Here is an 11470-nt window from a genome sequence, read left to right as displayed (position 1 = left end):
TTTGCTTCCATTCTCAAACCTTTTTTTTTTTTTTTTGTATTTTTCTTCGTTTCAATTTTAATTTCAATTCCTTATAAACCTCAAATTTCAAACAAGTATTCTTTATTGCATCAATTTAATAAGAGCTAAAGGTGACAGTGGTCAATTTAATTAAAATTAACAATATCTTAAATAATAATAAAAAAATAGTGGCAGGGTCTTAATCCTCTCTACCACCAATGGCTGTCTGGCCTCCAAAGAGCCTCATGATTCACTTCACACATGAGGTGGAAACGTGTAAATAGGAAAAAGTGGACATACGCAAAATTTTGGTAAGCTTTTGTTGCAAGAGATTACATTCATAGAATCTTACATCATGTGAATTAAACTAGTTATGGTATTGTTGAATTCTGTCTGCGTACCTTACATTTTTTCCATACCATCTATAATTTCAATGATCATCTCGCACAATTGTTTTAGGAAAAATTATAAAAAAATCATACTAAAATTAAGTTAATTTTCAGTTGATCACCCAACTTTCAACAATAGCCAATCATATAGGAGTAACAATTTTATCTATTGTCTCATAATTTGGCATCCTATGTGTCTTTATTTTTTATATGTACTCCGTATTAGGACAAATTTTCTATTGAGTGGCCAAAAAGTAGACAAAGTAAAAGAAAATTGCTTAAGACGACATGATGGATGCACAAATTTTTTGGCCATGTGACAATTGAAAAAGAGTGAGTTATAATCAGTTATTTTTAGAGTTGTATTAATCAGAAATTGAACATACGAAAGCTTTTGTGTGCAATTTGCCCAATTTTTAATGCAGAGAAAGAGGGGTTATAATTATTTGTCGTGTAAATGCACAAGTGGTATAGTTTTTACATGAGTAACAAAATTTTCTATTTTCAGAGAATTAAAAAAGAGATTCCATCTTTACCTCGTCAAAAAAAGGCAACAAAATGTGACTACATTCAGCGATGACTGGTTTTATCTGGGATTGTTGGTGCTTTTACTACAACGTGAAACGCAACGAGAAAACAAGGCCTTTCTAACACGAAATTGCAGCAAAACAAAAACAACAAGGCGATAACCAACCGCCATCACAAACAGAATCACCAAATTCTTCCACTTAGAGTCGCTGTCAACCGATACATCGTATACGTTTTGGAGGGCCTGATAACCTGATAACGACCTCACCTGCCCCACCGCGAACGACGTCCCACTGTACTCGTTCTCCAAGAGCCCCTGCATCACAATACACAAGCTCGTTCATCCTATCCGAACCAATACAGGGAAGGGTTTCTTCTAATTAAAGAGAGCATTGTACGAGTTGCACTGTTTAGTGTTTTCGGATCAAGAAAAACGGATCTCAACATTACCTGGATAGAATAAGTGTGGAAAGCGACGTATGATGTAGGATACATCCATACTGCCCGGGGCAACGCACTTCGAATCCTAAAGAGTCCGGCTGCAAGCATCATTACCATCTGAAAGATGAACATTGGCGTTTCTTAGATGGAAATGAAAAATGTGCAGTTAGACGAGCTCAATCCGCGTAGCTGGATGCACCAACTTACATGTATATTCACCAATATTATGATGCTCCTTAAAGTGTTTCGGCAGATAGTAGCAACGAGTAGCACCAGTCCATCGTTAACTAGAAGGCACATGAAGAAGTTGAGGACAAAGTACAGCAACAAGCTGAAATCGTTCCTCAGCCCGACTAGGAAATAGAAGACCAAACTCGATGAGATGGAGAGGAGAAACAAGAACGGGATACTTGAGAGTAATTGTCCGACTAGAAAAACTGATGTCCCAGAGTGCTGGTTTGCCTCTTCACAGATGAAGATCTGCGCGATATAGTTATTACATTAAGGAGGTGTTTACTTGGGTGATAGATTAGACAGATGAAAGTAATGCAGGCTCATAATCTACCACAGGAAAGTAAGGAAACTTCAATTACCTTGATGTCTTTGAGCTGTGCGGGGACACCAGCTATGCTCAGAAGCGATGTAAAAGATACGAATAAAAATATAGCTCCAACTCTCGTCTGCAATTAGAAAGAAGCATTAAAGAGAGTAGCATAAGTTAATAAGTAGAACTTCGCATCACACCTATTTCAATTAGGATTGCACAACTTGAATTGTTTGTTGGAATAGACAACTTACCCCGACTGAAGATAGCGAGTGCCCCAAACCAGAAAATACCGTACCAATACATAGTGCCAGAAATATGTATATAACTAAACGAAGCCAATAGTATTTCCATTCCCTAGACATGATCAACAAAGATCTCCAAGTCAGTATTGCAATTTTGGTGGCGCAGCTTGCCCTGCCTTTGCTTCTGAGACGCGGACCCTCCTGCAGATGTAGCAAAACATTAATTAGGAATGTAACTGAAGCTAAGATCACATTAACTATTTGCTCCGTGATATCAAAGATCGCTAGACAAACAGCAACTATCTCAAGAATTACATGTAAACTTCGTCTACGTATAGTTTTGCGTGCATGATCTGCCCATCTACAAACAATATCTAAAATAATTACACAAATATAGTATAAAGTAATTTTCTTTTCAATAATGAAGGGGCAAAGAATCCAGCTCCAGTGCTTAAAAATGGAAAACCCTATAAAAACAACTTAAAAGGAGACAAAATATTAATGTGAATCCTTATAAAGCAAGAATGTTCGTCCGAATAATTTCTCCACCTTGTCAGTGAGCTTCAAAATCATAGTCTCGACAGCAGCAGCATCTGCAGATGATTTATATGTTGCTTCAAGAGTGCGTATCGCCACAGCAGTGTCCATATTAACTGATGAAAGCTCCCCATGGTCGTCCTGTTATAACATCGGGCTTCATTATAAATACACCACATAGAACATGCTAGTCTGAAAAGACTCCCATGAATGATCTTTAAATCAACTTTATATAACGGTAGGCATAAGAAGACACCGATATTTAACAATATAGTGAAACGGATGAACAAGAAAATTTCACGAGAGATTTTATCCAGCTGTTAGATCATTCGTGCAGTGGAAGGCATGAGAAGAATACCTGCCAGTTTTTGCACATGGCAATAATCCTATCAAAATCTGTATTTATGGCTCTCAGAAAGTGATCGGAAGGACTTTGCATGATTGGGCAAGGGAATCCAGCATTCGAGAAATGCTACAGAAACAAGAAAATGAGTAATTATATCTTAATCCAATGCTAAAATGGAATGTTAATAAAAAAAACCTAATACCGCAAAAAGAAAGCCAGCAATATATTAACTTTACCAAATCTGACAGACTACTTATAAGGTAACATCCTTATTTGTGGGCAAGGTATCCAATTCTACTTTATCTGGAATATGTAAAAACACCGCAATAAGTTCTACTAAACTTATATTCAGGTTTGTTACCTGCAAACAAGCAAGGGTTTCCCCGAAGAACAATGTGTTTCCATTAGAGAGAAGACAAATTCTATCGAAAAGGCCAAACACTTCTGTACTGCTCTGGTAAATGGTGAATATTAGAGTGCATCCCGTGCTTGCAAGCTTCTTCAAGGTAACCATCATTAAAAGTGCCGATACACTGGACGTGCCAATGAATTTGTCAGTAGTTGAAAGACGAGTAGGATCTTTCAGTCAAACAAAGACAGAGATGTAGCAAATAAGCATGAGCAATATAGCATAGCTCTGACTGTGACACACATCACCAGTGCAAGGATAATTCACTAGATTTGGGATAAAAATTGAAATGAACCTGTCAAGGTGATACAGAGGCTCATCAATAAATAAGATATGTGGTCTCATCACGAGCTCCCGGGCGATTGTAACTCGTCTTCTCTCACCACTGCGTAGACCCTTCATATAACAGTGCCCCCCTATGAGCTTATTTGCATAATCCCCCAATGACATGGCATGGATGGCATCCTCCACCGCACTCCTCTTCTTATAAAGTAAGCCCGGAAGCTGAAGCAATGCTGAGTAGTAAAGGTACTCTCGCACAGTTAATGATCCAATAAGAGCGCTTTCTCTTTCAACAAATCCCTAATGCAAAGCAACAAAATTCTAAATCAACCTTCAATACCATGAAAGTAAAATAGGACCAACATGGCATGTATAATGGTTCCATCTTGGCAATTACTTTGACTTTTGCAACCAAGTGAGTCGCGTACATTATTAATATCAAAAAATTAATCTTTTTCAATATTCAGTTATACAATTATTTGTTTCCAGACAATAAGATGATCATGAACAATGAGTTACCCTATATAAGATGAAATAGGTTCCAAGAAACCATATCATGAGAATTATGGCTTAAAAACAACTCACATATGCTCCATATGGCAAGCGCGATTTGACACCATTAATAAATATCTCGCCAAAAGTTCTAGCAGAATCAGGCAGTCTCCCTGAATTTCAGGAAAAAGAGGAAAATCACATTTATTCGATAATACAACTAGTTCGTAAGGATAAACAAATGAAATGGCATTAAAGACACAAACCTGCAAGAGCCCTTAAGAGCGTTGACTTGCCCGATTTGGCGGGACCCATGATCACTGTCATTGTCCCCGGGAATGCATATCCATTTGAACTCTTAATGACCTTATCAGAGTACTTTCTTTTACCCTTTATAGTAACTGTCAAATCCTTCCATGCAATTGAGGCCCCTGCAGTCTTTCGTGCAACATTAGCCCCCTCGGGCAAAGGAGGTGATGGAAGCGAGCCACTATTGATCTTCGAAAGGGAAGGGGAGCCGGGAGAAGTAGCAGCATTAATTGAGTCAGCTCCCCCTTCGTCCACCTTCACTTCAATATCCGTGTCTTCCCAGTCAGGTGAGTCCTCAAATGAAATAGGTTGTCTAAATGCACCCAGTTTTCTTAAGTAGAAGAAATTGCTTGAAGGCACCCTACTTGCTGGGCTACTAGCTTCAGATGATGAGGACCTATAGTGATCTGATTGGGATTGTATTTCTTCCATCTTTTCAAATCCTAAGGTGCTTCTAAAGTTCTTTGTTTGTCATATACAAGCCTAACAAACTAAACACTTGCCATTAAACTTTCAAGAATTAATCTCTCCAACAAACTAGTCTTCAGCCTTTCATCCCAACCTCGAGTAACATCAGCTAGCTGAATCAGCCTCAGAAAGCAATCAGAGCCAATAATTGCATATGATGAAACACTGTTTCAAGCAGCCATTTATATATCATTAATAAAATCAAACTTGAGAACTATAGCATACAAAGCTTTACATATAATATACAGTTTGATTGGAGGAAATCATGCCCCCTTTGCTTGCCACAAAGTCCAGCTGAAATTCCAAGACATTTAAACATATTTTTAATATTGTGAGCACAAGAATTCAAGAGCTTCTCATAAACTCCTTAGCAGAATAATTAAAATGTATAATCCTCATAAAGCTCAAACCTTTTCCTAATGAAATTAACCAAGTTGTCACTTTAAACAAGTATCAGAACTTGGCACCCAATAACACAACGGTTCCCAAAAAAAATCACAAATGTGATGCGAGAAAAAAAGATAAAGCCCACAAAAATAACAAGCAGCAGCGTTTCTAGGATACCTCAAATGCTCTTAACGAGAAGACACCCTGCAATTGCAGCAAATACTTGCAGAGGAAGAGAGATCAGAAATGAGGTAAAGCGAGAAAATGCACAACGGTTGGATCTGGGTTCTGGATTTTTGCATATAAGTGAGGACTCCAGTGAGGAAATTATAATGGAGCCAAAACAAAAAGAAAGAGAAAAGAAGTCCAGCAATGAGAGAAGTTCACCGCTTATAAAAAGCATTGAAATTTTAAATATTTATACAAAAAATGTTCTCTTCATTATTTTTAATATTTTCTATATAAAAATATTTAAAACTTAAATACTTAATAGTACTATACTTTATTTATGTTTATTATTTTTTCTAAGCTGTATATTATAACTAAGATTTATAATGAAAGGCCGAACTTTCACCGGTAATTGAGAGTTTTCGGATCACCGACGTGCATTTTGCAATGTCGAGAGGCCTAGGTGACCAGTCTTGACCGACCTCTGTTGGAATTACTCTTTTCTCATTGCCACTGTGTTCGCAACGACGAAATATTCTAAGCCTCAATCGCGAATTTCAGGGTAAAACAATTCACCATCAAACTTCTATTTACTTCTTTTCTATCATGATTAAAACATTGGTTAAGTTAACGTTCATTTGTCCCAAGTCTCCATATTACGTGTCGTTGTTGCACACTCATTGCACGCCATGCTCAAAAACTCGTCACCACCAAATGGATCTACAAAAGGCGGAAAATATTGCTAGGGAAAATTTGAATTAAGAATATAAGTACTCTCTGTCTATAAAAAAAAATAGTTCTATTTTTTCAGCGTAGGAGTGTTGGGGGTAGTTAAATTTATAGATAAAAAAGCTAAAATATAGTATTTGAAAATTTGATACTATCTCCATTAAAAAAGTGGAAAAGATCATTAAAGATTGCAGTATTAATAGTAACACTTTTGACCCCCATTTATTCCGGGCAATGTGCCTTTTGTTCTATTTCACTTAGTTTTTGAGTGTTCATTTGTCTACCATTTCAAATCGTGAATATTGCAAATGGAGTACTACTATTCTATTTTTTAAATTTATATCTTGAACAAGCTATTTGCGCCAAATCATGCCTGTCAACAGAATATAACTACAAATAACACACAAGTCGTTGTCAACTTGATTTATTGGAATTTTCTTTGTCTTAAAAGAAGCATACATTAAGTCCTACACTATAATGATCTACTATAAATTTTTTAGTATATACTACTATTGTATTACTTTAAATTCTAAATTATTCTATTTGCTTTATCAAATATCTTATTAAACTTTAAACTTTGTATGATATTTTTATATTCTTAACTAATTTTTTGGCTCTCGAGAACTTGACATAGCTTTTGGATACCTCTATAAAAGTTTTATTTTTTAAATGGATGACACAAAATGAACTTGTTTTGCGCTCTAATACTGAAAAACGATGAGCTACAACAATATTCCAAGGCCAAAAAATGGACATGCTATAAAAGCAATAGTTTCATATCTAATTAAATATTTTTAGCGTTTGGTGCTCGAACATCGGCTCGAGGAATTTTCGCTACCCCGTCTTATCCTGAAAACACAGAGACACCTTACATTCTTGAACCGATAATTATCTTTGGGCTAACCTAACATGCTCCGTCTCTCGGGAGAAACAAGGGGTAGTACGTGAATATTCACCTATTGTCCATTGACTATGCCTTTAGGCCTGATCTTAGGCCTTGACTCTCCGTGGACGAATCTTGCAGAGGAACCCTTAGGTCTTCAGGGGAATTGGAGATTCTCATTGATGTTTATATATTCACGATATTTATATATATTGTTGTTGGTTTAAAAGTTATTTATATAAAAATGTTTGTCACCTAGGATTTATATAATGTTTAATACTACAACTGTGTATCTTAAAGTATGTGTTGTGACATTCTATAGTTTTCAAATAATTGTAAGAGGCGCGGTAGTGTGTAAATGAGTTCCCTCTTTCGTAGAAGTAGCTTTTTTAGTGGGGTCTGAACATGGTGCAAGCCAGTATAAGTGTGTAATTGAAGAATGGGAAAGGGTAATTAAGAGTAAAATAAATGGATAAATCATTAAATCGGTCATAGGTAATTAATGTGCAAGAATCTTATCTTTTAGTATATTAGTAAGTGTGTAATTGAAGAATGGGAAAGTGTAATTAAGAGTAAAATAAATGGATAAATTGGTTCTTCAATCCAATTAAATACACAAAAATGGGAAGCAAAATTATGAGGGGCATTAGTTTACAAGATTTGCTACTATTGATAACTATGATTGGTGCATGTAGCCAGAATGCCAGCACACAATGAGGATAAACTTCTCTTTCTCTCTCTATGCTTATATAATCAAATGTTTCCTTTCTCGAGGAATATACATGCAAGTGGTTGTTATGTTTGTTTTTTTAGGCAGAAGTTTGTTTTTGTAATTTTTTGGCGGTGGTGAACCGGAATTGAATCTATTTAGCATTAAAATTAAGTGTGCTAAATATATCAATAATTCGTAGGTTAATTTTTCTTGATTGTATGGCAAGTTTGAGCGATGTATGGTGATGAGTTGGAATAATATGGAAGATTGGTGAATGTTTCCAACCAATTACAAACTGTTAGCGATCATTGTTTCTTAATTAGGCTTCAAAATCATTGTTGTTTTATAATTGGATTAAAAATGAAAAATATGATGGATGATATCAATCGGGCTAACCCGTTCGGGTTCGGGCCTGCCCACTCGGGTCGTCGGCTATTTGGGTGCAGGCTATTCGGGTTATGGATTTTTCGGGTCATAAATTTTCAACCCTAACCCTAACCCTAACCCGTCGGGTTTTGAGCTAACCCATCGGGCTATTTGGGCCTAAAAGCTTTCAAAAATAATCTCTTGTATCAAAATTTTCTTCTATAAAATGATTTTAAATTTTAGATACTTTTTTCTTTTTAGTTTAGAATCATATAAAATCTTCAAATTTTCATAGTTTTCTTTAATAATACTTGAAAAGAAGTCTTTCATCTCGATCAACTACAATATAAATTAAAGCTTGTGTTCGTGTCATTATTATGGCATTGTTCGTAACTAATTCTTTATGAAAATTAAAAATCATATCTTACGTAAATCATTATTAAAATGATAAATATATTAAGATTTTGATGGGTTAGTTCTTAATTTTGTCTTCATTGGCATTGGTGGTGGTAAGACACTAGTGGCAGATGATCGGACGGTGCAATAATGAGTTGAGATGGAACTTGGAAGCTTATATTGTGGGATCAAGTGGAAAAGTGTAAAATGAAGATTGAATAAAACTAATAATCGTGTAGAATGAAGATTGAGGATTCAAAAATATAAAAAACCCCTAAAACTTAATATTTTATAATTAAAACTCACAACCCATCGGACCGACCCGCAACCTGTTCGGGCCAACCCGTTTAACTCGCCAACCCATTCGGGCCAACCAGTTTAACCCGTTTTGTATTCGGGTAATAAAATTACAGCCCTAACCCGCTCATATTACCGGGTTGTCCGGGTCGGCCCATGGGTTTCGGGTTGAATTGACATCCCTAGATATACATATGTTGATAGGTCCATGATCAATTGAAATTTTTTAGGGCAATTGAGAAATGAGATGCAATATCAGCCACTCATTTTTATTAAATGAGTGGTCCAGATTTTGCCACACAAAAAATATCTTTAGATTAATTTATTATGAAAGGCCAGAATGGTAATTTTATGTTTTAATTTCTTCCCAAAATCACATTGCCGCAATTTCTTCTCCAAATCAACCATTCAATCTAGAATCAAATCGATCCAGCTCGATCCGTCTAAAAAATCTGCGATTTCTCTGCCAATATTCGGTTGATCAATTCGATTTCACGCAGATCGTTTCCGAATTCCTATGTGGCTGAGGCGAATTCGATTTCACGCAGATCGTCCTCAAGATATTTCTGGAGAACGTCATCGGTGACGTCGTGACCTACACCATGCACGCCCGCCGGAAAACGGTGACGGCGATGGACGTCTGATTTACGCCTGGCAATCGCGGAAGAGCGGATCTACGCCGCCGCCTCCGCCGGCGCAGCAAAGCGCGATGAGTTGGCCGCCGCGTTAGGGGAGATCGATTCGACGCCGTTTAAGGTCAGCTACTTAAAAAGGCTGAGGTCGATCGTGGAATTGGAGGATGAGGTGAAGGAGGATTTTAAGAGGTTTTTATTTATTTATTTATTTATTATTTTTTTTTTATAGAGGATCGTCAATGTTTGAGTTTGAGTTATGGCTAGTTGCCGGCCAACTTCCAGAGCTGGGTAATGTCTAGTCAACTTGCCCAGCCAGTTGCCAGCCAACTTCCAAAGCTGGGTAATGGCTAGTCAACTTGCCAGGTCCACAGGGGAAATTAATCCCAGGTTGCGCCTCCCAGTGGTCGAACTCGTGACCTCCAGGATATGGACGCGGTATCCTTGCCCCTTTACCGCTAGGCCAAAGGGCTTGGATTAAGGAGGATTTTAAGAGGTTGGGCGGCGTTGAGGTGCTGGTGAGGATAATGGAGCAGGTTTTGGGGGAAAATTCGGATTTCGCGGTTTTTAGGGCTTGCGAAAATGAGGTGGCGGTGCTGCGTCACATTCCGGTTTCCGACGACGATGAGCAGATTCTGCAGGTGCTGATGAGCTCCAATTGTATGAATTCGATGGTGATTGTGCTCCAGCGCAGCGGCGCGGAGGAGTGCTTCCTCGAACCCCCTCACGAATTCGTAACCGTCGTCGCCGTTGTTCAGATTGGCTTCTTCTTTGACGATTGTGACGATCCTCGGCCTCAATTTCCTTTAATTGGAGATCAATTGATCCCGATTGTTGCTGCTCGTCGTCTCCGATCCGGCGAGGAACACCTCTTGCGGTAAATTGAATCTCAAATTCGCTGAATTTGGAGTTTAATTAATCGTTTTATTCGATCAGTTTCCATGATGATAATGTGGAGTTGATGATCTTCATGATTAGAAGTAACTAAACCATCTAAGATATGTCTAAGTTCACTGTTCCAAAAATATGTGATTGTTTTGTCAATTAAGATATTTTTAATTTGCTGCCAATTTCTTGTGTTTTTATATTCTTTGAGTAGCTGCATTATATCAGTTGGATATTGTGAAGAATTCATGAGCTTACTTTTTTTTAACGTTGTTGCTCATCTGTATGGAATCCAAAGCTCGCGCAGTCGTGGTCAGTTAATGCTTTATCATGTAAACATATCATGCGTGTTTCCGTTTTCGGTTTCGCAATATCCAGAAAGTGGAGAATTTATTTCGGTGAAACCTGTTGACATTTTGCTATAAGTTGTTGACATTTGATATTCTGGTTGTTGATATGTGAATTATAAGTGTTATTTGTTAGTTGTTGACATTTTAATACGAGTTGTTGACATTTGATATTCTCGCTATTGATATGTGAATTATAAGTGTTATTTTTTAGTTGTTGACATTTTAATACGAGTTGTTGACATTCGATATTCTCGATATTGATATGTGAACTATAAGTGTTATTTGTTAGTTGTTGACATTTTAATACGAGTTGTTGACATTCGATATTCTGGCTATTGATATGTGAATTTTAAGTGTTATTTGTTAGTTGTTGACATTTTAATACGAGGTGTTGACATTCGATATTCTCGCTATTGATATGTGAATTTTAAGTGTTATTTTTTAGTTGTTGACATTTTGATACGAGCTGTTGACATTCGATATTCTAGCTATTGATATGTGAATTATAAGTGTTATTTTTTAGTTGTTGACATTTTAATACGAGTTGTTGACATTCGATATTCTCGCCATTGATATGTGAATTATAAGGGTTATTTGTGAGTTGTTGACATTTTAATACGAGTTGTTGACATTCGATATTCTGGCTATTGATATGTGAATTTTAAGTGTTACTAC

At 36.8% G+C, this 11470-nt stretch overlaps 1 protein-coding gene across 1 annotated transcript; it reads right to left on the bottom strand.

Moving 5' to 3' along the window:
* Positions 1–901: 901 nt before the first annotated feature.
* Positions 902–5753, bottom strand: LOC125186636 (ABC transporter G family member 3). The gene is made up of 12 exons (XM_048083042.2): positions 5555–5753; positions 4480–5155; positions 4307–4386; positions 3735–4021; positions 3392–3563; positions 3043–3156; positions 2697–2825; positions 2157–2348; positions 1952–2038; positions 1566–1838; positions 1368–1475; positions 902–1233 (listed from the first exon to the last, which is right to left on the bottom strand). Exons 2-12 carry the CDS (start codon positions 4952–4954, stop codon positions 976–978), a joined length of 2175 nt encoding a protein of 724 aa, XP_047938999.1. The 5' UTR covers positions 4955–5155; positions 5555–5753; the 3' UTR covers positions 902–975.
* Between the last annotated feature and the right edge of the window lie 5717 nt (positions 5754–11470).

Source organism: Salvia hispanica, chromosome 5, assembly GCF_029641045.1.
Source record: "Salvia hispanica isolate PSC_SH4W2 chromosome 5, Shi_PSC_v1, whole genome shotgun sequence".
Classification (NCBI taxonomy): Eukaryota; Viridiplantae; Streptophyta; class Magnoliopsida; order Lamiales; family Lamiaceae; genus Salvia; species Salvia hispanica.
The sequence above is the reverse complement of the archived record's forward strand: the minus strand, read 5'-3'. Positions and strand labels throughout refer to the sequence as shown.